The sequence below is a fragment of the Pygocentrus nattereri genome, chromosome 6 (assembly GCF_015220715.1).
Source record: "Pygocentrus nattereri isolate fPygNat1 chromosome 6, fPygNat1.pri, whole genome shotgun sequence".
Taxonomy (NCBI): domain Eukaryota; kingdom Metazoa; phylum Chordata; class Actinopteri; order Characiformes; family Serrasalmidae; genus Pygocentrus; species Pygocentrus nattereri.
The window spans coordinates 20,920,075-20,948,071 of NC_051216.1; the positions used below are offsets into that span (position 1 = coordinate 20,920,075).

A 27,997-nucleotide genomic window follows, 5' to 3' on the forward strand; every position below is an offset into this window, starting at 1 on the left:
AGAAACTGATTATTTAAAACCTTAAACAAGAGCCATCACCTTACACAGATGTCAGATATTAACAGCTCTTTCATCAGCAAAGCATCAATGCAGAAACCTGTGGTTAAAATTCTGCTTTAATGAAGCACATGAAAAGCAATTATCTCAACTTGTACTGTGTCTGTCCTCATCAAAAAAGACTCTACCAGGTTGGCATTTACTGTGGAACAGTGCTTCAGGGCTAGTAAGACCTATGACTAACACTGAGTGAAAACTGTAGACAGGCCACTACGTTGTATTCCTATTTACAACACTTCTTCACCTACAGGGTGTTAATATATGAAACAAATGACTGTAAAAGATTCATGTAATGGAATGCAGTTATGAGAGATTTAGAGTTTAATGCCGTATACAGGTTTATCTCCAAGCATAAGTTAGCAACAAAGAAAATGGGTTCAAAAATATTTTAACAAACTAAGGTGTTAGTGCCACCCAGTGTTCAATTTCAAATGTGCATCACAAGGTGAGACTTTTTTAAAACACATTTTTTCAACAGCTAACTTTCTTCATACAACTTTAACAATAAGACACACACTCTGATGAGGCATGTGGCCTTCTAGAGGTCTTACAAATTGGCCGAGTACAAGCACAAGTGCATTTTATTTGAGTGCTTATATGCATAATCCAAACGACACACAGGCAGATAAATAGCACTTTCGATCCATGGAGAACACACCAAAACAAGGTGATAATGGGAACTACTGAAAAACATCTGGACAAACATAAAGAAAACCTGAGCAGGCAACAAAGAACACAAATATTACAAACCTAAACCAAAACCATTCAACAACAAATAGCAAACAATGCTGGCTGGGAATCAATGGAAACACAGGGGGTATAAACACTAACACAGAAGACAAGGAACACCTGTGACAAATGAGAGTGCAGGGCTAGGAAACAAGGAACAGGTGAGGGCTGAAGTCAGCTAACACAACAAAAGCAGATGGCACTAGAAAACAAAGGCACATGGTGGATGTAAACAAAAGCACATGACACATGAAACACACAGGTGCAATATTTTCTCCTTCTAGGCCAGTAAATGAGGTTTCAAATCAAACACAAACCAATGTAACCCTGCATGCTCTGCTCACAGTTTGTCAAATGCTGAGTTCAGACATTCTGGGTGTACTTAATGTGCCACATTTACCTTGTACACACATTTGTTCATACATGCGAACAACTTATTTGCCAACCTAAACAGTGAAACTACAGAATCATTCTTCACCTGCATGGATGGCAACTTTTGGCAATATTACTTGATTTGTAAAATAAATGCATTTATGTCTCAGTTATCTGCTTTTTGATTTTAAACCACATCTCTGAGAAGTCAATCACTTATGTGCAGTTAATGTAGATTGAATTAATCATGTTTAGTTCTTTATCTTTAGGTTTTTTACCAAGTCTCTTGAGTATCAGGAACTATGGAGTTCATGTGAATCTAATACAGTAATGTCATTATGGGGCCACTCATTTCATTTCATTTGAACATTTAAGACCAGTGATGGTAGTAACTAATATGTTAAATGACGTTGTGATAAAATACCCTGCTATTGCTATAAGATTACTGAACTTAAATTACTGAATTTTTTTCCACATTTTCTTTCATTTTCCATTTCCATTTCCATTTTCCTTATTTTTGGTTGCAAAGTGCTGATTATCTTTGGTTGCTATGTTACATGGATAAACATAGCTGACTAGAAGCTTAGGTCGGCAGTGTTACCCAGTGTGACACCTTCTCTCAGACATGCCAAACCCAGTCATTCATTTGATTTTCTAACTTTAACACTTGAAAATTATCAGCATGCCTGATTACTTTTTATGCTTCATGTGATTGCCACATGCCAGTGACATTGCACAGTAACAAGCTAATATTAGAATAATGGGCATTGTTACTGGAAAATCGGGGTACAGGTATTCATTTTAATCCTTTTTTTTATTTCATTCATTTTTTAAATAATTATGCATTTTGAAATAAATATTAATATAAATATTAATTATGTTATCTTATCATTTGTAAATAAATATTGGTAATTGTTAATGATGAGTGCAATGTACAACAGTAGCTAAGTTAGCTAGTTAGCAGGCTAACTGGCTTTTCCAAAAAACATGTATATAACTTATTTAAATTACTATAAAGAATAAAACTACAATATACAAAGTGTAGTTTACGCATATCTTGCAAACATCAAATATCAGCATTTAAGATATATATATATATATATATATATATATATACGTATATATATATACATATACGTATATATATATATATATATATATATATATATATATATATATCTTAAATGCTGATATATATAGTATTAGAAAAGGAGTTTGAATAGCACGATTAGCTTGGCACTAGATGACCAGGCAGAAATTAACATTGTCATGGTTGTTATGGCTATGGGATGAACAAAAGGTAAAAAATATTGCTATGCAATAAAATACGTGGCTAGCATTTGTTCTTAAAACAAAAGCTGATAATCTTACTGTACTGTACTAAGTGCTACTTTGTTTATTGAACTTGCTGTGATATTCCATGAATTGTAATGTTTGTGCTATGCTGTAGAGATGCCGTCTCTCCAAATGTTTTAGGGTTGTGGAGGGCCTTCAGTCTTAAGGCTAAGGTCCACGACAGAATCTCTGGTGATAAAGTCAAAGCCAAGCTGTAAGTTAATTTTTTATTTTGTTGAGTCTGAAGATGTCAAATTTGTGCCTTTAATCATGTCTAAAGTCATGTGACATGAGTCCACACTTCTGTTTTTTTATGCATGCAGCTGCAGGTGGGTGAAACAATCTGATTCAACATAATGTTTCTGAATTTCGGGAACTGTTTGATATACTTGCTTGTTTGTTTGTTGGACCAATAATCTATTCTACTACATATAGCTAAAGGGTTTTGTTCTAGAGCACATTATATATCACTTTCATTCATTTTCCTCTCTTTTTCTCTTGTATGTGGGCTTTATAGAAACAACAAATATTAATGTTATATTAGAGAATGTTTTACATTAGAGAAGTAAAAATGTGTTTTTTGACAGAGTGCATTATACATCAGCTATTATTATTTTCAAGTCTCTTCTTGTTACATATGGATAAACAGCAGTCTGCAAGGAAACTCTTTGGTTATTATATACTTATTATATACTTATTGTATTACACAATAGATGTCATTAAATATTCATGCATAAATTATAAAATAAATAGTACATAGTCCCTCTTGTGAAAACAAAAATTTTATATGAAAAATGCATGAATGCTTAAAAATAGAATAAAGCAGATATAAGTTTATCTGTGTTTGAAAATATACACTGTTTATACAGCTTATTAGTCAGAACATGACCAACTCAACTACTGAGCTAGTGTAATCTACAGTTTTTGCCACCAGATGTCAGTATTGGATTGTTTAGTGAAAAGTCACATTTTCAGAGCTGTATTTTGAAAAAGTCCATATGATTCTGTTCTTATCGGTGAAGTTTGTAAGCAAAGCGTGCAAAAAAATGTTTATTCATTTATTGACTTATTTACTTATTTAGTTATTTATTTGGTGAAACATTTGTATAGAATATAGCATTTACATTATGTGGAATAATAAACTCAATTGGGCTTCAAGATAAGCCTACACCACACCAACTATAAGACAGGTGTAGGCCACAGTGCCGTTATTACTGCTACTAATAAACATGCATCAAGACATAATTTCAAAAGAAATCTGTCAGGGCTGTTTCTGAACAATTGAGGGTCCTAATACCACCACAGTTCATATTATTAATCATTGTATTATTTATACTTTGTGACCTCGTCCACATTTTACATAATGAAGTAAATGCATTTTGTGATATATAAGATACCCTGGCTGCACCTTGTTGAATTTCATATTCATTGCACAGAAAGCGACGTCAGAACTGCTAGCTTGCCTGGCACCAGCAAGCATTCCATTTCATCATTTGCTGTGCTAACCTCAAAGTAGCTACATCAATGCACTTTGGTTGAGTCTGTTAATCAGAACTACACAAAGTCGATGGATTTAACAGTACTGTTTATCTAAGCATTAGCCTATGCAACAGTATTATAAACATCTGAAAGATGTGGTTATGTCTTGTATAAAGAGCATCTTGTAATGCGTGGGTCTTGTAGAGGAAAATCTTGTAGTGGGCATTTCTTGTTGAGGAATCATCTCATGGTAGGTGTGTCCTGAAGGGGCACATCTTGTAGTCTGCGTGTCCTGTAGAAGAAAATCTTGTACTGTCTGTGTCTTGTAGAGGGAACATCTTGTAGTGGGCATGTCATATGAAAGGAACATCTTGTAGTATCTTGTAAAAGGCATGTTGTCTAGAGGGAATATCTTGTAGTAATCAAATCTTGAGAAGGGAATGTCTTGTAATGGGAGCGTAGGGAACATGTAGTTTGCGTGTCTTGTAGAAAGAGCATCTTGTAGTGGGTGTGTCTTGTTGAGGGAACATGTACTGGCCGTGTTTTGTGGAAGGAACAAATTGTAGTGGGCATGTCATAAAGGGAACATCTTGTAGCGTATTGTAAAAGGCATATCTTTTAGAGGGAACATCTTGTAGCGTATTGTAAAAGGCATATCTTTTAGAGGGAACATCTTGTAGCATATTGTAAAAGGCATGTCTTTTAGAGGGAACATCTTGTAGTAAGCATATAGTGAGGAGGGAGTAACTTGCAGTGGGAGTGTCTTGTAGAGGGAACATCTTGTAGCATATTGTAAAAGGCATGTCTTTTAGAGGGAACATCTTGTAGCGTATTGTAAAAAGCATGTCTTTTAGAGGGAACATCTTGTAGCGTATTGTAAAAAGCATGTCTTTTAGAGGGAACATCTTGTAGCATACTGTAAAAGGCATGTCTTTTAGAGGGAACATCTTGTAGCGTATTGTAAAAAGCATGTCTTTTAGAGGGAACATCTTGTAGCATACTGTAAAAGGCATGTCTTTTAGAGGGAACATCTTGTAGTAAGCATATAGTGAGGCGGGAGTAACTTGCAGTGGGAGTGTCTTGTAGAGGGAACATCTTGTAGCATATTGTAAAAGGCATGTCTTTTAGAGGGAACATCTTGTAGCGTTTTGTAAAAGGCATGTCTTTTAGAGGGAACATCTTGTAGCGTATTGTAAAAGGCATGTCTTTTAGAGGGAACATCTTGTAGTGTATTGTAAAAAGCATGTCTTTTAGAGGGAACATCTTGTAGCGTATTGTAAAAAGCATGTCTTTTAGAGGGAACATCTTGTAGCATACTGTAAAAGGCATGTCTTTTAGAGGGAACATCTTGTAGCGTATTGTAAAAAGCATGTCTTTTAGAGGGAACATCTTGTAGCATACTGTAAAAGGCATGTCTTTTAGAGGGAACATCTTGTAGTAAGCATATAGTGAGGCGGGAGTAACTTGCAGTGGGAGTGTCTTGTAGAGGGAACATCTTGTAGCATATTGTAAAAGGCATGTCTTTTAGAGGGAACATCTTGTAGCGTTTTGTAAAAGGCATGTCTTTTAGAGGGAACATCTTGTAGCGTATTGTAAAAGGCATGTCTTTTAGAGGGAACATCTTGTAGCGTTTTGTAAAAGGCATGTCTTTGAGAGGGAACATCTTGTAGCGTATTGTAAAAGGCATGTCTTTTAGAGGGAACATCTTAGTAAGTAATATAGTAGTATATTATAGTAAGCATATAGTGAGGAGGGAGTAACTTGCAGTGGCAGTGTCTAGTAGAGGGAACACTTTGCAGTGGATGTGTCTTATAAAGGGAACATCCTGTAGTGGGCATGTCTTACAGGTGGAGCATCTTGTAGTGTCCTGTAAGAGTGTATTCTGTGGTATTGTGTAATAGGTGTGCATTGTATGAGTATCTGAGTGTCCTGCAGTGGGCGTGTCATGTAGCGGGTGTGTCTAGTGGGAGTGTCTTGCAGTGGGCGTGTCTTCTATAGGGAACAATTTGTAGCAGCAGTAGGCGTCTCTCAGACAGTGGACACGGGTCTCACAGGTGGACATGTATCACAGTGGGCGTGTGTCTACTCACGGGGTCTCCAGTGCAGCGGCTCCAGTATGATGAGCGACCACCGCTTCCTGCTACGCGCCTCCCGCCGTGTGATTGGTCAGACTGAGTCACGTGTGTGGTGCAGCTGTCCGCGCGCCGCGCTCCATTGTTTCCCATCGGCCGGAAGCGCCGCTGCTGCCGCTGTTGCCGCTGCCGCTGCTGCTGCCGCTGCTGCTGCTCTCCAGCCGTCGCTCCACAGATCCTCACTACAGCACAGCTGCGCCTGTACTAACCTGCACCGTCTTCATGATATGCCATCCATATTCAGCATTTCTTCCAGCGCGTGTGTGAACAGGAGACTGCCCGAGTCACCGCTGCTGTCAGGTTTCTTGAGTCTTGAGGATGGAACAAAATGAATGGTGAGTGCAGCGCTGTTATTCTCCATGCGCCGAATTCGGGTTGTGTCGTTTTGACGTTGGCACAGCTTGACTGGGCGACACGACTTCAGTTCAGCATGGGTCCCTTTGTCTGAGCTAAGTGTGGGTGGAAGTCGGGTATAGGTGGGATCTGTGCTGGTGCAGTGTTATGTAGCACAGATTGAGCAATGGGGGAAATGTCAAAGCCAATAAAGCCAGTGCAGCGAGGAAGCCATAGATGGGTTAATGGGCTTTTGACGTGACCATATGGAATATTATAATCTGTAACATACCTGAAAGATATCTAAACAAATAAATGTCTGCACAAAGCCTTTAAATATCTAAAAGAAACGTTGTTCTTTTTTGTCATACAGGAGTAGACACATTCATATGCAATAACAAATCTTCTATCCTGTATTATTTATTCTGATTTTGGGTCTTAGGTAGACTACATGCAGTTTCGTTCGTGGTGTTCAACATGTTTTGCGTGTGTCTGTGTGTGCGTGTGTGTGCGCGCGCGGTGTAGTGTTACACGTGTAGTATATGCATGTACTTCTGGCATTTTAAGAATATAAACACCATAAAGAATTAAGAATGTGCACTGGACATAATAGTGAGGGGGTCTCTCTCACCACCCAGCTCTCATTCCTCTAAGAAGCAATGAGGCAGAGATCCAGAGAGGAGCCAGGCTGCCGTCATATCTCTCCCTGAGAACGGGCAGCTGTGTCAGGCAGAGCTGTGCTCCCCCCACCCCCCCACCCCTCCCCTGGGAATACTCCCTACAGTAATGAGGGAGCACTCTGATGGCCCACGCAGGGCCTCTATCCAATGCTGTAATGGCTGCTTTTACCCACCATATAGCGATACTTAATAACAAGTTTGTTGCGGAATACAGGATGATTTTTATATGCAGAATCTTAATGTAGTTATGCTATATGCAGATATGTAAGCATATCTGATATATATATATATATATATATATATCTCATTTACAAATACAAGCCGTCTTTACAGATATTTCAGAGACAAGTAAGGGTATTATAAGTAGTGGTGCCATCATTATTAAACCTAACTGGGAGTTCAAGCATTGTCTGATTAATGAAATGTGTATTTGTAACCTTTTCTTTGTTGTTTTTCTTCAACAGAAATTTGAAGTGAGTCATATTGTTCATTTAAGGTAAGAATCAGGCTGTTGTCTTTTTTACTGTGCCTGCTCTGTTTTCTAGTACTAACATAAATTTATTAATGTTAGAAATTTTGAGATTGATTTGTTTCTTATTTGTTTATTCTAGGCTTGAATCTCTGATTAAACTGTTCACAACTACCATAATTGTCCTCAAAAGACCCCCTGGGGTAGCTTCAGTCTTTGACAAACAATTGCATTTTAGTGTCTGTTGTTTCGTAAATAATATCCCTTTTCCTCGTGTTCATCACTCAACCAAGTGGATTATCATCTGTCAATACAGATAATTGCCTGGCTTCAGAAGCCAGTGCCTCATATAGCTGATAGTTCTTTTGCCTTTCGTTTAGCTTGAGACTGCATTTGTCATTAGGGGGAAAGCTGATCTGATGGGTATTAGTGCTTTCTCTTCGGCAGATTGGTTTGGCTCCTTAGTGGCTTTCCTCAGTGATGGATTACCATTAATAGGTTTTAAAAGGCAAGTCCTCAGTATGTATCATACCAGTCCCTCTTTTGAAAAGTGACTGATAGCTATTGTCTCTTGTTTACAGTAAGTTGGAAATGATGCATCATCCTTTTTTATTTGAGAGAAAAGAGTCATTAGGTCAATTAAATTGGTCATGTTTTATGTATGAGTATGAGATGAGGAAGATTCAGGGGTTAATTTCAGTTGGCTGAGATTGTGGTCTTGGGCAGTATTTTTGGCTCACCGTACTAATCATTTGAATTCCATGTAGGGCATGTAGTTAATTATTTACATCAGAAATATGTACCTTGTTGGCTTATATTCAATGTTATTGGTCCTACATTTCTGATGTAATGTTTGATGCCAGAGACACTGGTATCACAGCTTCACCTGCCTTCTCTTTTTAATTGCTGTCTAGTGTAACTTTTTTCTCATACTGTACATTAGTTCATGCTATATTTGCATGAGTTGCTTATAATATGCTGTTAAAAAGGTTGGGATTTCTGAGCTATTGTGAATCACTGATGTCGATGATTAAGATAATTGCTGTTCATTGCTATGTTTCAGGGAGCAAAAGTAGCTTCTCTGTAGAGAAGCATAATATCTGATTAAACACTTACTGTGACTTACAGCAGTAAGACAGAAGTAAACCAGTTTCTTCAAGAAAGTTTAGCAGTTTTTTTTACTGTCAAAAATTAATAAAGCATTGTTTACAAAAGTACAGCTGAATGAGGCTTTGGATTTTGGTGCAGTAGGTTGAATATACAATACATTTGGCAGTGGATAAACCTCTGAGAAAAAATAATATTGCATACATGCAGGGTATATTGAGCATTGTGCATTTTGCAGTGATGTGGGGTCTTTAGGTTATTGTATTGAATTGTGTTTTTATTTGTGTATTTATGCATGGATGCAGTGGCTAGGTCAGCAATAGAAGTAATTTCCTATTTAAGGGTGATATGTCATGTGGCTAGTTAGGAGACTAGCACTAATCTGTAATATGCCCTTGACAAGCAAAATGTAAAATTCTACTTACTGCAGTTTTAGTTAAATCATGTTCAGTGTAGATGCTTAAGCATGGTGCCAGTTGTCTGTAGCAGTGAAGAGAAGTGCAGCACCAGTGAGACAAGACACTGGCTCTGAATGTGGCACTGTGCCTCATTATCTGCTTCCACTGTTGCTCCTTCACAATCCTTTTTGTCTTCATGGAGTCAGCTGAGTGCAGCAATGCTTCACACCATGCACACGCACATCCACACACATATGAACATGCAAGAATTTGAAGATACAAACACGCGTACAAGTACATATGCTTTGTACATATTTATTTATATTATATTACAATGGATTTTTTAATATGAATTTTGAATATAATCTGAATATAAATCTAATTTAAGACTTAAAGGATTTTACTGCCACACCTCTTTCTTGCTCATTCTCTCTTATTTCCTTTATTTATCCATCCATTGTCAGTCATTGTCCTCATGGGAATAAGATGTAATTACTAGACCTACGTGGTTCATTTAATAGATTTAAAAGGCAATTCCACATATTTTAATTATAAAAGCCTCATTGTAAAATTTCTGGGACGATATGATAACTGAAAATGAACACTTTTTATTGCTGCTGATACCAGTACGAATAACTGATCATTTTACTCTCTCTCTGCATTTTAAAACAAGTTTACACTATAATCTACAGTACCATGACCACCAGTTAATATATAATAACAGCTGTAATAAAGGCAGAGGGTGAACACATTAAATACTGAATTTTACAGGACTTTTGTGTCATTTTCTGTTAACTCTTGTGTTATTTTTGGGTAAAATGAGCTGTTCATGAGACAATTTGTAGAACTAAAGTAATGTAATTTTTTTTTTGTCATGTTTTACAAAACATTGCATACATTTTTACTGCATCATACTGTTAATTTGTGTAAGTGTACAACAACAACAACAACAGCAATAATAATAATAATAATTTGCCTTTTGTGAATAATATTTAATCATGAAAGTTTCATTTGTCTACAGTTTAGTTAATTTCTCCTTCGAGAACATGGGCACAGATAGATGTAGTGCAATGGTACTAGCTCTTGCTGGCACTGAGGGAGGGAGGGATGTGGTGTCCTAATGCACACACACACACACACACACGTGCACATACATTTGCACCGACCAAAATTAATTTGACTTCTCTTTATGCTGGAATGTCTGGAATTTGTGCATGATTATAACACTGACCTGGCGCTTCTTTTATGTATTCTGCCAAGGCGTGCTGTAAAGGTCAGGGTTTGTGATGTGTTCTAGGGAGAAGAAGAGAACAGTGGTAGACAGGCACAAACAGGCAGTTTGATCAGTGAGAAAGCCCCACACTGTACCATGCGTATACTCCTTCAGGAAAAGGGAGGGAGAAAGGCCAAAAGAAAAGATGCCTTAATCTGTTTTTGATTTGAGGAACAAAAACCCTCCTGGGTGATGAAAAAAAAGATTCTGCTGTTTCTAGCCAACAGTGCAACAGTGTTTTTGTCATGTACAAAATGATACTGAGTTTGGGGGTTCAGGGGCTGGCTGTAATCACTGGCCACAATAAGTCTTTGTTAAGGCACAGGTCTTTACAATACAATACAAACACTTTATTATAGCTTGTTATTAATCTGATATGAATACCAAACTGACTTACCCATGTTCCATCCACAGAAACATTCTTTCATAGCAGCTGTTGCAAAGTTGGACAAGCTCATTCGTTTTAAAACTCATTTTTTTAAAATCTTATTCTTTCTAAATGAGAAATGAATATCATTATTTTGCTACATTACTTTCCAGTTTTCTCTTCATGGTTTAAAGTGTTATGGTAAATTTTCCATTATGCTGATGTTAGCTTGATTACATGACAAATAAAAAGACCTAATTTGTCCTGTAAGTGAGACCTTTTCAAAAAGAACAAATGGGTAATTTCATATTAATAACACACATTAAACATAGATATTTTGAGCTACAGTTCAATTTTGAGCGTGTTAAAAGGGCCTAGAAAGTTTGTCCATTGTAACAACAGTTGCTACGGAATGCATTTGTGGGTGTAACATGGACTGGTTAAATTTAAATTAGTAAATTTCATGCTTTCTTTGTAGATTTACCTTCAAATTAATACTAAAACATGCACACCTGTGCTTACGACCCAGTGTGTAATATTTTGGGCGTCTTAGCTTATGTAATACTGCGGTCAAATCCAGTCTTAATAAAGAAGCGCAGTCAATCACTCAGCCCATTTTGTCTGTAACAGAAGACTATTAGAGATCAATTAGAGACTACGGGTGTTTGATGTGCCTTGTTGGCTCCTTCTCTCTCTGTCTTGGCTTTATATCTCGGCACTTCTCAAATTCTTGCCAATGAAACTGGTTGCCATGACATTTGTATGGAACGTTCATATGTGCAGATACAAGAGCACATGGTTTTCATACTTTTCACTGCAAAATTACATCATATATAGTGAACATACTCTGCATTTTCTGTATGATTACGGTATCTAAGTATTTTCCTATTGGCCTTGATGATGTTATCTTAATGTCTTACACGAGATTGCTTTGGCTTGAATTGCAGTCATGTATTTGATTGTAATATATATTTTTCCATACGGTGGAGGCTTTATGTGCAGAACTAGGGCGTAGCATTAAGTATTGTCTGATAGTAGTGTTTAGTGAAATCTGCAGCATTTCTTTACACTGTTAAGCTGTGAGTGCCTCACTGCTGCATTCTACATCTAGTGCTCTTTCTCAGTAATTTTCCTTTACTAGAAGCAGGAATAATGGCAAAGCATTGGACTTCTTTTCCTTTTTTTCATTTTCATAGTCATTATTTGACAGTACTTGGCTGACTGAACAGATGTTTTCATAAACAGGAAGCATCTCAATGTTTCGTCACCTCTCACCCTGTCTGCAGTTAATTACACTACTCTAAATCACCGTATTGAAATTCAATAGCGTTGCACTGAAGGCCATCATCATTAAAGGTGTGACAGTGTGTCTTTAGAAAGCAGGCCTCTGGAAGGACATCATAGAAGCTGTCATAAAACAGGCTTCTGTTTAGAGTAATTGAAGTGTCTATTTTGAACACAGATCAGGCATCACTACATGGTCATCATCTGTGGTTAGTTAGTGACTGGATATCAAACCTGTTAGCCTAACAAAGGGGTTTGCCTTAACAACACACACACACACACACACACACACATATATATATATATATATATATATATATATATATATATATATATATATATATATATATATATACACACACACTGTATACACACACTGTATATATATATACAGTAACAGTTTATATATTGTATATTTTTAATAATTATGAGGCACAGTTCAACGTATTCACTCTTACACTACTTTAGGTTATGCAGCATGGTAAAATAATCCCTATTTAATTAAAACTCTGTAAGCGCACGCCATAGAAAATAAGGCTATTGTGATTATCTTTGCATTCACACAGTGGAATGTACAATGAACACAAAGGGATTGTAGAATGTTGAATTTTGCATCTAAATGTTGATAAGTCATAAAACTGTTCTAAAATGCTGTAATTCTACATTTAGTAATGCTGTGTTTTTCATCAGATATAATATTTGCCCTAATCCACATGTATAGAGGCAATACACCCTCCATGTGCTTTAATATGTTCCTCTCTTTTTAGGTTTCTGCCTTTTTTTCCCACATGACCAATGAAGATTTATTCAAATATGTTATTGAATGAAAATGTATGTAGACTTTATGAAGGAGTGCCCTGAAATACTCCAACTCAAAATTTTCATTTATATTTTGAAAGCAGTGGTATGGCTTGTATCATTTGAATGATATAATGTGTGAAATATCTTGTAACTGTCAATGCAATTTTCACAACCAACACATTATTGTGCTGACATATTTTCAACTTGAAAGGAATAGAAATGGAATGGGAGGGTGCGAGGAGTTTGTGATGTTTTTCCTTTCTGTATCAGGCTAAAACATGAACATGAGCAGACAATGAGCAACAGTGAGCCTGAATTTGGGCTGGGCTATTTTGATCGAGCCAGGCTCCTCCTAGTGCATAATATTAATTTATATTCTTGGGCTGTGATGCGTTCAAATGAGGGAGTTTGTACAGATGTCATTATACAGATTGGGATCCTTTTCCTAAAATAATATTATTTCATATTATTCTGTTCAGAACATTCTGATCTTACTTGCACTGTCTCCCTCTCCCTCTCTCTTCTCCCTCTCTCTCTCTCTCTCTCTCTCTCTCTCCCTTATATTGCTATGGCAACCAGTTTTAATGTGGGGGAAAAAAACTCAATGGGGAGACAGTTGCCGTATGTTTATGTATTCCAGTCCATCACAAGGCTGCAGATTGACAAGCTGTACAAAAAGTGATCATTAGTCAGTCATGAATCACAAAGTTACTAATTGGCGTAGTCTATCATAACCTTTTTGATGGGTCAGTAATATGAATCTCATGCCCAATTTTTCCTTTTTTAAAATGTAGTTTAGTGCTTTGTTCAGTGTTAGCGATGAGATCTTTATCTGAATGACGTGGAGGCATGACTGTTCATGATCTTTTTAGAGAAATGTGGGTGTTTCATATGAATTCACAGTGAATATCTGCAGTGCCAGCTAACTCGTCTGTCCGTGGCTCTGTGTGAGGTTAGAACCGATGCTTTGGGCTGAGGTTAACTAAGGTTAAGACAGTTATCCTGAGAACATGGGAATATGGCTACTCCAGGGATTTTTTTTTTGGGTCTAAGCAGATATTTCTGTTACAGATGAATGTGCTGCAGTGCCGAGGTGATGTTCCAATTACCAGACGCTCTGCTGTGCTCTTAAAAGCTCCAAGCGCTGAACACTGAACAATACCAAATCCAGTCCCCCTAGATGTGGAGTTAGTCGAGCTTGCAGAGGAGATATGCAGTATTTGTACTTGTCTCGACTTTAACTAGTGGTGAAAAAAGGCATTCTGAGCACAGCTGCTAGTGTGTCTTCTCAGCTGGAACATGGGCTAATTAATACAACACCATATCAGCACATCTGTAAGATCCTGCTATCAAACCAGCCACAATATGCTGATCGTACCTGCCAATACTGATATCACTGTGTGGCTTCAGATGAGACACAGCTCTATGAGAACAATGACGTTAAATGCATTGGTGACCTTTACAGCTGGTAAATAGATTTTGTAGTCGGTGATGTGGGATTTTTTTTAATAGATTACTTGACCCAGAGCAGACTGAGTGAACACTAAAAATCTGTGTGCCTGTAGCTCATTGTGCATTACAGCCATTTTAGTGCCACCACAAACTATGCAGACAGGTCAGTAGAATAAAAGAATATTATGTGTAAAAAAGTAATATAGTGTTTAATAAATCTATTAATATTTGTCTATTTCCATTGATTTGCTATTTGAAAGTGGGATCATCCACCTGTTTCAGTAGAACCATACAGTACAATTTTAAACTCAAATTTAAATGTGATGGACATTTATGGACATGTTACCATGGTAACATTTTGACCATGGTAATGATTTTGAGGCTTTTTAAAAAAGCTTTTTAAGATTTAAGCCCTTCTAAGGCTAGGGAAGAATTATGAGAATTCAGCAAAGTAGCTGATTAACAGATCAAGGTATAATATGATGGGTGATAGCTTAGATTTTTTGATGCAGTATCACAGTGTTTACATTTACAGTTTTGTAATTGGGTATTAAACGGTTATGCAATTCTGTAGCTTGCATGAACTTCAATATATGGATAAGAAAAGCTCCGGTCCTGGTTAGGCATGACATGAAGCTTTGATAACCTGTGGTATAAACAGTGTAACACATCGCCTTGAGTGGCAGTGTTTTTAAAAAATGCTAGCAAAGTATAATATAATAAAATACATTGATTTTAAAAAATAATTTAATTTACTATTAATAATAATGGTAAACACTGGCTATGTTGCCAAGCAGCACAATGGTCAAATATTGTTTTCAAAAACTGTGCACAAATTCAGTTGATGTATGTTTCCATATTTCAATACATCATTAAATGTGCTTTAGCTGAACTAAAACCATACATTTTTATACTAACTCAGCACAGCAGTCCAGATAAGAAAGTGATGCTGTTTCACACACTGTTTAATTGATAATGTGTGGTTCTCACATGAGTAAATGATAAAATAAACAAAGAATTATGCTGCTGAAACATCCCCTGCCTGTAAAGCAGCTACTTGTGTGATTCTGCCATCCCACAGTGATTGCTTGGCATGAATGGCAGTTTAGTCATCTTTTGGTGACACACTCACAATGTCTCAGCCTACACATGCACTCATCTAATTTTAGACTGCACACACGCTAGCTGTCAGGTAGCAGGCAATCAGCAAAGGCTACTGCTCGTCTCAGTTAGGCCCCGTACACGTCAAACGCATACTCTGTCGAGTGCGGGTGATGTATGCTGTCCTGTGTGTTATTGTTTCATGGCACAGTCTGCGTCTCATTTCAATTGTGTGAAAGTGCAAAAAAGATGAGTCATAAAGTCTGGCACTGCTTCAGTCATCCACAGCGTTACTCTGCTTCAAATTACAACCGCACCATTAGACTCAATTCGCTGCAGTGCTTTATTCAGATTGGATCTTAAGGGTTTTAAGATAATTGTCACTTTCAGTATGAAACAAAGAACTGTTTCAGTAGGAGTCTCTCTGGAGTGAAGCATGTGTTTTCTTCTTTCATTGAACACATGATCCAGCTTTGACTAATGTGTTGTTGACTCTGAGCTGAACAGACACGTCAAAATTGTAATGATATTCTTGTGTTTTTTGTGCGTAAGACTTTCCTTCGTTGTTTCTAGTAAACACAAACAAGATTAGCATCATAGAGCCTCTCTGATATCACACTGATTCCTTTTACATATGAAAATGACATAAGATCTCAGTGAGAAAGTGAATTAATAATGCGTGTGCGTGTGTGAGTGTGTATGTGTTTGAGGGCTTGCGTAGACCCAGACAACCTCAGCCTCCCAGCACTTGTATTAAAGATGAAAGCATCATTCGCTATGTGAGGTGTTCTGCATCTCTTTCTCGCTCTCCCTCTCCCTCCCTCTCTCTCTCTGTCTCGCTCTCAGTCAGAGCTTCTAACTTCTAACTTTTTTTTTCAGGTGGCATGGGAGAAATGCAGACATAAATAAAATATAGTTGTATGAATAATTCAGGGGTGCATTGTGATTGACATGAGGGTGAAAGTACCTGATTATGCCACGGCGGTACGTGAGTGGAATGAGATTTGGAGCACTACTGATGCAGTTGGGATCTGTGAAGCTGCAAAGTTAGAACTCCCCATCTGCATTTCTCTCCTATCAAACTCCAGCTTCAGGGAGAAATCAGACTGCTCTCCAAGTGACATTTCTGCTTATTTTCTTGCTTTATTTCAGAGTGTTTTCTTTGTATGAACTGGCTTAGTTTTGTCAGTGCTATAATCAAAAATCAATGGTGCCTTATAGAAACATTTCTAGATTTGATTACTGAATGCAAAACGACATGGTTTCATCCTGGTTAGCCTTTTTAATAATGATCACTATCAATTGTATTATTCAGTGAGTAATATATCACTTATTTTGATGATTATTAAATTCTTCAGAGTTTTAAAAAGGCTGAACAATAAATGCACTGGCTCTTGAGTAGCACAATCCATGAAGCATTGACTGTTTCATCAGGAGATGATGCCATAGCCATTGGTAGCCAGTGCCTAAACATTTGCTCACCAGAAGGAGTTGACAAAAAAAATCAACAACAATTTAGCCACCCCCTTTTAGTCAGCTGTGTTGATGTAAAGAGTGTTAGCTCTCCCAATTTCTTTCATAAGATTGAATATGATTAATATCGTACACTTTACCTTTTTCAGTGTGCCCTTCTATATCTCTTGGTTTTTGGAATAGAGATTGTTGTGTGTCATCTCTTGGAATTGACTCCATCGATTCCCATTTCTTGGAATCACAATCAGAGTCTACTCTAAAATTAATGGAATTGGATTGCACTAATGACTGGCCACAATGTCATTCAGCAGACATAACTGAATTAGCGCTGTCCTCTAGGGCTGGGTATTGTTAAAATGTTTTCCAGTAGTGACACAAATATAGATATCTTTATTTCAATACCAATTCTTGAACAGTTTTTTTTTCAGTAGCCTTATTTAAATGATAAGTCAAAAGTGCGTGTGGCTTAAATCAGAAATGAGTGTGAGGAGCTGGTGTATTTATGGACTGCAGACTAAACGAGAAGTGCTGATGTTGATAATTTGCTTACAGGATGTAATTTAGACAACCAATCAGCAGTCTAGATTTTGAAACAAGCTTGTCACTCACAAATGCTGATAAGACTTACTGCTCATATTTAAATTATTAATAATCATTATTAATCAATATTAATAATAATCATTATTAATCAATATTAAAATTAGTTACTACATGGCGCAGAATTTTTCAATACTCAGTAGTATTGCAGTAAGCTGGTCAGTAGCATAAAGATACTGAATTTCAATACCCAGCCTTATTCATCCCCAAGAATATTGAGTGTTAAGCCTTTAAGTGTTGAGCATCGAGTGTTGAGCATTGAGCATTGACATTTTGTTAGCAGCAGTGGCTGACTTCACCTGACTCAAAGGATGTTGGCCTTCACACTCACAGCTAGGTGACATTGTGTGTGATGGGGAGATTTACCTAGTAGATAGATCTGGCTGTGACTAAACCAAGAAAAACCTGGGTTGAAAAAAAGTACTTAAATGAACAACAACAAACCATCCATTCCAAGCCTTTCAAAGATATACAATTTTATATAATTATAAAAAATGTGCACTTCTATTACAAAATTTGACATATTGTGACAAAAATGCATGTGTATGTTTATCAGGCTTTGTTTCTTACTGTAAGAGAGACCAAAAGAAGAAGTTAAACTAATCACTAATCACTGCCTGTTCATCAAAAAGGTAAATATAAGAGAAAAAAAAATCAATAAATTACATAACTGATATTTAATCAAGTAACTGTGACGGCCCTAAATTATTTGCATCTGGGCACTATGGAGTATGTAAGCAGTTAATGTTTCCTGATTTTGTGTTGTTCTAGCTAATTATGGCATTCAACTGGAACACTTCTTCCAGTTGGTGTTTGTTAAGAGGTGTTACTCAGACATTAGTAAAACTGCTATTTCATAAATGTTTCTCCCATCTTAGTTGCCAGTTTAGGGCCTGCAAACACTTTGCATTTCACTAGTAGTGGAAATTTTAATGTCCTTCTAATTTATGCGGTAGCACAAGGATTGATGCGAGGAGTAGTCTGTGTGCACCACATTTATTGCTATTAACAGTTCAAGGCATCACATAACACTGGGAAACAGAGGCCACCTTAATGAGCACGAGTATTAGAGAACTGGGGTCAGATTGTGTGCGTCAATCATTGTAAAGCTGAACCCCCGCACATATAGACAGGTTGATAGAGGAACATTTTTTTCTTCCATTGTTCTGTGTGGAGGATGAGGAGATCAATGCTGGGCGCTAGCTGCAGCAGTCTACTCCGTGTACAGGATACTGAGCAGCCAGCCAGCTCTGTCTCGCTTCTTTCATATGTGTGTGTGTGTGTGTGTGTGTGTGTGTGTTTTGATGTCTAATGCCTCAGGCAACAGCAAGTTAACAAATGTACAGAGCTAGAGTGAAGCCTCATTTCCATAAAGCAGTGAGTGTAGTACATTTGCTTAAATGGGCTTCTTTGTCTTTAATTGCCTTGTGTATCCTCGCTTGTTGTTCCCCCAAAAAACCTTTTGAGACAAGTGCTATAGCATCCCTCACATTGTTCTTGGTGTTTTTGTGCAAGAGACTTATTTTGGTAATCACTCTATGAACAGTACATTATGTTAATACAGGCTGTGGTTCAACATTATCTGTGTCATTTCTAGGGAAGGATGACAAGCAATGTGTCTGCGCTCTGTTTGTCGTTTTTGAACAATGAGGCAATTTTTTTTTTTTTTTGAACGACATGGCAAGAGGTTCCCCACACAAATGTTTTGGCATCATGTGTACAAAAGATCCAGTATTCATGCTAAATCAGCTACAGTCTAAGTTACACTTGGGTTCTACAGTGTTGTAATGAAATGAAGGTTAATGGATGTCAGTCCTTATTTATATTCCAAGTCATTCCTGCTTGTTTTATCAGCTTGCAGATGTCCAAATTTTATTGCATGACTGAGAAAAATCTGATGTAACATAGACAGAAGTAAATGAGAGTGGGTGTTTATCTTTCCACTTTTTCCCCACATCGATGTTTATTTCACATCAAATTACAGCTTCCAAATGTCTAAAACACAATGAAATCACTTTAATGAAAGCTTGATGAGCAACGCCCTTTTAAATTTCGATTAATTTGTTGCTCTGATGAACGAGGTCCCTTCTGAGATTCCATCATGTAAATTGCTGTATGATTCATAGCCATGCCATCCCTGCTTTATGGAGCACGGCAGCTTATGAACACTATCCAGAGGGAGCGAACCATGACCTTTTCAAAACAAACTCTGCTTTGGTATTTTCACGAAGCCGATCCGAAGCCCACGTACAACTTTTTCCTAACCCTGATGTGGAATGTGGAACGCATCAGCGCCGTGTTTAGACTCCTTTGGTTGGTTACAGGTACAGGCACAGAGACATCATCTTTGGATGCATAATCATTCCAGTGTACAGTTTCTCCCTGAGGGTCTCCAGATGAGACTTGGCTCTCTCAAGGTTGCTGTTTATGGCTGCCTGTGATGTGTGTGTGTGTGTGTGTGTGTGTGTGTGTGTGTGTGTGTGTGTGTGTGTGTGTGTGTGATTTATGAGGTTAAATGCAGCCTCTGAATCCGCACTACTACTCCTGAGGTACTAGTGGCTTTTTAGTCCTCTTTCTTCTCATTGTCGCCTCTTTCTTTGTGCATCTCCAGTGGCCCAAGACAGGCTTTCCATTGGTGTATAGCAGCTTCTCCCACTTAAAAAAAAAAAGCAGAAGAGGAAACTTACAGCCATCTGGGAAGGCAAAATGTTTGTGTTGTGCCACAGTACAGTAAAAACACTGACACTGTAGAGATGAAGCGGGCCATATTGAGCTTTGGCTAAGCCTGGCAGGACAAGCACTCCTTCGTTCTCTCTTTTTTTGCCTTCTCCCTCTGTCTCTATTCTGTCTGCTCTCTATCACTCACTCACTTGTTTGCTCTCTCTCTCTCTCTCTCTCTGGCTTCAAAGAGGCTGTGTGCATGCTGTATGGTTGCCCTGGCTTTCCCTCTCTGTAGACAAGAGAGAGAGAGAGAGAGAGAGAGAGGGGAAGAGACAGAGAGAGGGAGTCAGGAGTCGCCCTGGCCGGCTCACCACGCACTGGTTTGACCCCTCCTCTGCTGTCTGAGAGATTGTACAAAGTCTGGCTGCAATTATTCTGCACTGCTTCAATGAAAGCAAATAGTTTGTAGCTTCACTCCTGGCAGTTTATGTGTCAGGAAGACTATTCATAGCCTTCAAGAACACCAGGGCCTTTGAAATATCTGAAGGTACAGCGAAGACATTAGACTTGTAGGCAAGTGTTCCTACAAGACAGGCTAACTCAGGACTCCATTTCCTTTTATATGTCAGTAAAGAAATTTTCTTTTTTTCTGGTTGTCTAAAATATCTTACAGTGGCTCTGATGAACCACATGAAGAAATTTTCCTGAGCTTACCTCTTGATGCAAGTAATTTTAGAAAAGAACATTACTTGAATGATAACACCTTTAACTCACTTTCATGCTTATGTTCCTCTTCCTCTTGACTGTATTGTTTTTAGGATTAAACCAATATGAACATTTTATGACCGATACTGATTTTAAAGAGCTGAAAATTCTGATAACTGATAATATTTGGCCAGTTAAAATGGTCAACAGACTCCAGTAGTCCATTTAAAATAGAACTAACTGGTATATTTGTCTTGTAAGAGTGGGCAAAAAAGCGAGCATATAACACCACAATACATGAAGACATTTTAATAATATGCAATATCACAATATTTAGTTTCTCTGAGTTTGCATACATTTTGGAAAGGACAAAATGCACTAGCAAAACAGCAGCTCCACATTTAATAAGGCTATAAAAGTTGGTACCATGATTTCTACTTTCATATTTGCAAACATGAGCTATTTAAGATGTAGCAGGACAACAAATATAACAATTGTTAGAAATAAAAGTATTAAATCAATGGCGCTTGTTACTGAGCAGTTTATGTAGCTACTATACACTGGTGGCTCTTTCTGTAATTATTCTAAATCTGTTCATGCAGCTGTTCAGTGTTCTAGAATAGCTTATGATACCCAAGGTATAAAAACCATATTATATATTGTAATTCATCATAATGAAAGCCTGTCATCTGATCCCCCACACCTGTTTTCATATCAATTGTCAGATATGATTCAGTTCTCAAGTCTCAATTGTCATATTTCTTAAACTCAAAAAGTAGATACTGATGAAGTTATAAATAACAACAATATTGGAAAATGGAGGATTGAGCTTCCTAAAATTATTGTGTCTTGATTTAGTTGGTTTCTGATAATAAGCTCTTATTTATTATATTGTTGTAAAAGTGGTGAGCAGGTAAGAACTGGTCAGAGATGTCTGTTTTTATATAAAACAAGCCTCTAAATATTGGTGCCATGTCTGTAGGGTTTTAGCCAGTGGCAAAAATATACACTGGGCCACTAGTAAGTGATAGGGCCTTTATGATTTTCATAGTTATTACCAAATAATTAATGGTAGGTACTGAATAAGCCATAAGATTTATAAGTGAGTAATAATTTTAATTTATTTGGATAAACAGCTTGGTCATGTGATGGTGCAGTACAGGAGAAAAGAAACCATGTGGACTCATACTGTGTTAACAGAATTGTATCACTGGTGTATGAGTCTCTCATTTTGCTCCCTTATTGTGACTTTAATTCCCTGTGTAATTTGTAACTGTGGTCATGCACTCATTTGTTTGCTGAAGTTTGAGCCCCAGGGCCAGGAAGCGCCGTGTTGGACTGACCCATGTGACTCAGCGGAGTGACTGTGCTCTGCTTTCTCTGGCCTGAGGCCATGCAGGGGTTAGCATGCTGTTAATTAAAGGCAATGGAAAAGCCTCGGCACTCCGGACTCCTGCACACTGACGTATTATAAAACATTTAGGAGAAAGCACGGGCCAGGGAGAGAGGGTGAACAGATGGGGAGACAGCAGAAAGCAAAGGGAGTTAAGTAGAGGTGACAGAGGGGGCATGCCTCATGGCTGGGAAAGGCTGACATCACAGCATCAAAGTAAAAATAAACAGTAGTTTTTCTTCTCTTGCTTGCTAACTTGTATTAAGCTGCGCGAAGGAAAATTTCAAAATTCCGGGGTTTAGTAGGCTGCAGGAGGTACTTGCAGGATGGAACTTTGATCTGTGGAGGTTATTATGTGCTGTGTAAAGCCACTTGCCTAGAAAGGGTCAAAGACACTGCAGAATTATTGAACAGGCCACGGGGGTCACAGAGTCCAGAGAATAGCAGCAGGTTAACATATGCATCAGAGGTGCTTTACTGAAGATGGATGTTTCAAAATGGGCCTACATGTTGTCTGGGGATTCCTATTTCTTTAATGTATCTCAGACTTTTATCAGCCTCGCATTGTGTAATCTTTTCAGCCTCTGATTTTGTTGCTCTCTGGAGGATGAATGCTGCAAATGAGACTCCCTGCTTTCAAGACTATCACTGATGTTTTTATTAGGACCCCATTGTCACTCAGGACTGCATCTGTACGTTATTTATTAATTAGTGTATTACTGTTTAGTATATTACTCTTGTTTAACACATGTAGTGATTACTAAGCTATTTTTCACATTTTATATAAATATATATTGAAAAATATATTTTTTATTCAGTTTAATTTTTCTTCAGGATACCTCATGACCAGTCATTCAGTTTGAAACTGGACACCCAATTTGCATATGACCTAAATTCAACCAAACATTCATTATGCAAATGAAGCCCAATAAATATACATATCTCCCTTCCAGTTGCCCAAAATCTCACCATGTGGCTCAAAATTCATACACACGGATTCACAAAATGGGTCATCACTGCTGCTGCTGCGGTGGCACCCAAAGTCAGTGTAACAAACTGCTTCTGCCAGGCGTCTGTTCTGCATTTTTATGTAATGGAGCTGCGAGTGTGATACCCCATAAGGGAGGGAAAGGAAGGGAATGCAAATTAGATATCACTGTTATACAATGGATGGGCTTCCAAGATGGAGAGGAAACGAGGAGAATAATTAAATCTTCTGTTGAAATCAGGTTGCACGATGCTTATGTCCTCACATGAGCATTTATCCTCCACTTCTATGGAATGGGTCATGAGGCTTTGTTGCCATTAATTGGCCTATGGATGAAAACAAAAACATTATTTAATGAGGCAATATTCGGCTGTACAAGTCATAGGAGGAAATTGCATGCCACTGTTGTACTGAATGATTTTCCATTTAGTCTCAGCTTTAGTGTTCATTCATTCAGAAATCAATAGGTTATACCTAAAGGCTTTAGCTAGGAAAGCATTCCATGTTGTGTATATAGCAGTGGCCTCCTCTAGGGAAGCCTGTGACTGAGGACTAGGTCCAGGGTAAATCAAACCCAAGCCAAAGGCACAGCCAGAGCTCTAAAGCAGACCACTATTAAACCCAAAACACACAGAGGCTTTATCCTTATGAGGCAGGCAGCCCTTCACCCAGAGCCTCTTTAAAGCCTCTAATGCTATATAATACAGTCATAGCATTACAAAATCTTTTATTAGCAGACTTATAAGAATTAATGCCTTATTGTCCACATACAGTGTTTGGTTTTCTTCATTTTATAAGACATGGAGGTCTCATAAATGGTAAATTGCAACTGTGAAGCTTTATGAAAAATTTAATAGTGTAATATTGGCAGATGGTTATCTAAAAATCATAATTTGCTTTTAGGATTTAATCAGTATTTTGAAAAGGCAGTAATCAGACCATATTCTGAACAAGGAGACATTACTTGAGGTGATTTGCGTGTTGAGATGAGGGCATTTTCATATTCATGCAAAATGAAAGAAACTCACTTGATCACACTCACTTGTACTTGAAAGTTATAGCATAGTATGAACATAAGCATGAATTATTGTTATTGATTTATTGTCCTTTTTAATAGGGATGTACAGATATAGTAACCGATTGTGGGCCAATGCTGATATCCAATCATTTTCATGTACATATCAGCTGTTGCAGATATTGGGACCCATTCACCTGGTTTAGCACTACAGGGAAATGCCTCCAAATGCAGTAAAAAAGCATAAACATTCTACTTTTTCAGAGGAAGTGTTTTTTATTTTAATTTGACATGTATATTGTATGTCATTTAACACAATGGACTCATTGTGAATCAATGCATGTTCATTCATTAACATTTTCTCACTTTCTCTATATTTGACAGGCCTAAATGCCCTCTGAACCATTTTGCTTACATTCTGTCCCTGTCGTAGTGCTCAATACTCAAACCTGACCAACAGCTGCCACTGTTAAAAGCTCAACTTTGCCACAAGGACCCTATAGACCCCTAATTGGCAGATGCTTTGCTGAGCAACAGTGGAAATGGATTTTACTGTCCTTGCTGTCCAAAGAGTAGTTTAAATATTGCTATGGAGGAGCAAAACATTAGCTAGGGTCTTCTACACTGTCGAAAAAAGGGTACAGTACAGGTAGTTTTATTCATCAGGTACAAACCATATAAATATAGCTTCAAAGTACCTGAGATATGTTATTCCTAGGGGAACAGTATATATTTGTACCTTTTCATAACCTAACATTTTAAAATAGAAAATAAAGTAAAAAGTCTGGAGTCAAGACAGGTTGAATGGAGTCAGTGTAACTTAAATAACATGCAATAGGAAAAATAGTTATTACATATATTACATTCCCTAACCAAAGGTTTTGAAGACATACCCTTGAGGGCAGCAACCCAGTGACAGTTTCTGAGAGTGCACACTACAAAGTAGTGATTTAACCAAATGTTTTAATGTCTGTGTGTCTCACAATCATTTTTAACTACAGAATGTCTTGGCAAGGTTAGATTTACATGGTTTCTTGTATAATAAAAAAAATATCAGGTAGAAGTAACGGTAGCATTTAGTGACTGAGTAAGAAAGCAAATATCAAGTTTATTTCTGTTAAACAAAGCAGTTTATGGCACACTCAGTGTGATTTGGGGATGGGGTTGGAAAGCAGTTGTTGGTGCTGGAAGGCATTATTACTCTCCAACTAGTGGCATTGATAAACCATGTGCCAGCTCATATTAACTGTAGCTACATGAGCTTATACCACAAATCCCATCGCAACAGATTCAGTCCTATATCTGTGTGTGCGCAAACGCGTGTGTGTTTGGCTAATTTGTAAGTATACTCATTAATCTCTTTAGATTACTTTGCTGTGCAGGGTGTTGACTCTCACATCTCTCCTTCTTCCTACATCCCTCCTCCTGCAATCTGCACACCTCTCTCTCTCTCTCTTTCTCTCTCTTTCTCTCTCTATCTGACTTTCTCTGACTCTCTCTCTCTACTTGACTCTCTCTCTCTCTCTCTCTCTCTCATGCCTTCTTTTCTCTCCCTCTCCCTCGCATTCTCACGCTGGTAAAAATATCTGCAGACAGGAGGAACACAGCAGGCAAGGGTGCCTCTCTCTCTCGCTCCCTCTCCCTTTCCCTCTCTCCCTCTTGCTCTCTCCCTCTGTCTCTCAGACATCCCACCCATGTGATCTCCTAGGCAGGCTGTTCTCAGTCTCCAGCCCTCAGCTGGCTGCACCTAATGAGTCTTTGTGTGGCTAGAACGAATGAGAGAGAAGCAGGGGAGAGAAATAGAGTCTCTGGTCTGTTTTTTTTTTTTTGAGGCGAGTGGTAAGAACAGTAAAGACTGGGCTGCTGAATTCACAGGTTCCTCTCCTGCATGCTCTTCTGTCTCCATCTCTCTCACTCTCTTGCTCCCTCTCTCATCTCATTCTCTCTCTCTCTCTCTCTCTCTCTCTCTCTCTCTCTCTCTCTCTCTCTCACACACACACACTCTCTCTCTTTTTCCCTCCCCCTTACTGCTGCTCTCTTCTTGGTGGGGGTCGCTGTGTGTGTGTGCGTGTGTGTGCGCACAGACAGAGTGAAATGGGAGGCCTTCATTCATCACAACTCATCCAGGCGGCTCAGTGAATTGGCTCATTCACTCTCCGCGGCCGGACACCGGTCAGCGGAGGGCAGTAGCGTGCGGAGCGTGGCAGTGGCAGTGGACACAGGTCAGTTGGCTCCTTTAAGCCTGGTGTGGGGGCCCCCACGGCTCACTGTCAAACTGATGTGTCATTGCCTGGTTCCAGCAGGGCTTGGCTGACTGTGGCTTTATTGCTGAGGGGGATAAGGAGAAAATGATGATGACGATGATGATGATGACATGAGCTTCTCTCACTGTTAGCCTTTTTAAACTACAGGGCGGCTGCTGCTGCTGCATTCAGGAGTATTCTGGACTTTCTATAGCACAGGCATTGTGGTGGTGCTGTGTTGAAGGCATCTATACAATGATGACTCAATGTACAGAGTTCGAGTGTATGTGCATTTGTCTGTATTTGCATGTTGTGTGGAGCTGTTGTGGGGAGTGGCTAAATTTTCTGTGCCAGGCTTTTGCTGCAGAAAGGTTCAGTTGCAACATGCTGCAAAAGTGTGGCTGTGGAAAACTACAGCAGCTCTAGCCTGAGAGAGACAAAGAGAGAGAGAGAGAGAGAGAGAGAGAAGGAGGGAGGGAGAAGGATGGAGAAGAGGAATAACTAGCTGGGGGAGTTACAACTCTCTCTCTCTCTCCCTCTCTCTATCTCTCTCTCTCTCTCTCTCTGTCTCTCTCTCTCTCTGTCGCTCTTTCTCTTTCTCTCTCTCTCTGTCTCCACACTACGGCAGTCAGCTCTTGTTACCTCTGGGCTACCCATGATGTCATGCCAATTCATTGTGTCAAGAAATGAATAGTTGCTCCTCTCACTCTGGTCTCAGATGCAGCCAGAGCCAGTGCAGGCTTTCTGCCTTAACAAGGAGCTCTGCCCACTTCAGCATTAGCCATTTTCTCTTTTTATGTATTCTTTTGCCATAAGGCTGTGCTAGGATTGAATGGCTTATCATTAGAGGTGAACGTGTGTGGATTGTTTTATTAAGTCTTTTCATTTATCAGCGCATGTCATGCTTATGTATTTTGTGTGAAGAAATATGATTGTAATGAACTCATAAATAATATCATGAAAAAAAAATCTCTGCACAACAGTTGTGCTCTGCAAGCCTATACTAGAATAGCTGTATTTAGCCTAATAGAGAGCCTGTTGGAGCTCTTTATTTCCAGCCATGATTTTATGAATGCACTTTGATTATACATGGATGCAGCATGGTACTTGTGCTTATTTTCGGATCTTTGTTGCGGGGTTGTGTGCGGTAGATGGCTGAAACACACAGAAAAATAGTCAAAATGACACTCTGATGTAAAATCACTATTTGTGCAAGTATATTAGAATCTCCATGGCAACCACTTTTGATATGAAAGAGCAGTGCGGCATCCGCTGAGGGCAAAGAATGCGAATGGATTTTCAACAAGGGGGAACTAATTATGATGATTACAAGGAAATAGACTTACATTGTATCCAAAAAACTGGAAGAGCCATTTTCAATTATCTCCAACCCCCCTTCACACCCACACCCCCAGGCCTTGCGCAAAAAGAGTAAGACTAAATAACTTTCCTTTAATGGAAGCTCAAGTTGTCCTTCTGTGTATTTTTGTGATTTTTTTTTTGTATTCAGCAATGTGGCAGTAAGAGTTGGTTTATAATGTACAGGGTTGATG

At 38.4% G+C, this 27,997-nt stretch overlaps 1 protein-coding gene across 2 annotated transcripts in view; it reads left to right on the forward strand.

The window, feature by feature from the left end:
- The first annotated feature begins 6,006 nt into the window (after nucleotides 1-6,006).
- csrnp3 (cysteine-serine-rich nuclear protein 3) overlaps nucleotides 6,007-27,997 on the forward strand; it is a 33,943-nt gene continuing 11,952 nt past the window's right edge. Inside the window, exons 1-2 of one of the 2 annotated variants that reach the window (XM_017692280.2) lie at nucleotides 6,007-6,439; nucleotides 7,582-7,613. In XM_017692280.2, coding sequence (XP_017547769.1) covers nucleotides 6,437-6,439; nucleotides 7,582-7,613 — 35 coding nt within the window. In that variant the 5' untranslated portion in view covers nucleotides 6,007-6,436. Of the gene's footprint in view, nucleotides 6,440-7,581; nucleotides 7,614-26,162; nucleotides 26,424-27,997 lie in introns of those variants that run through there. The other variant, XM_017692281.2, reaches the window with a different exon arrangement.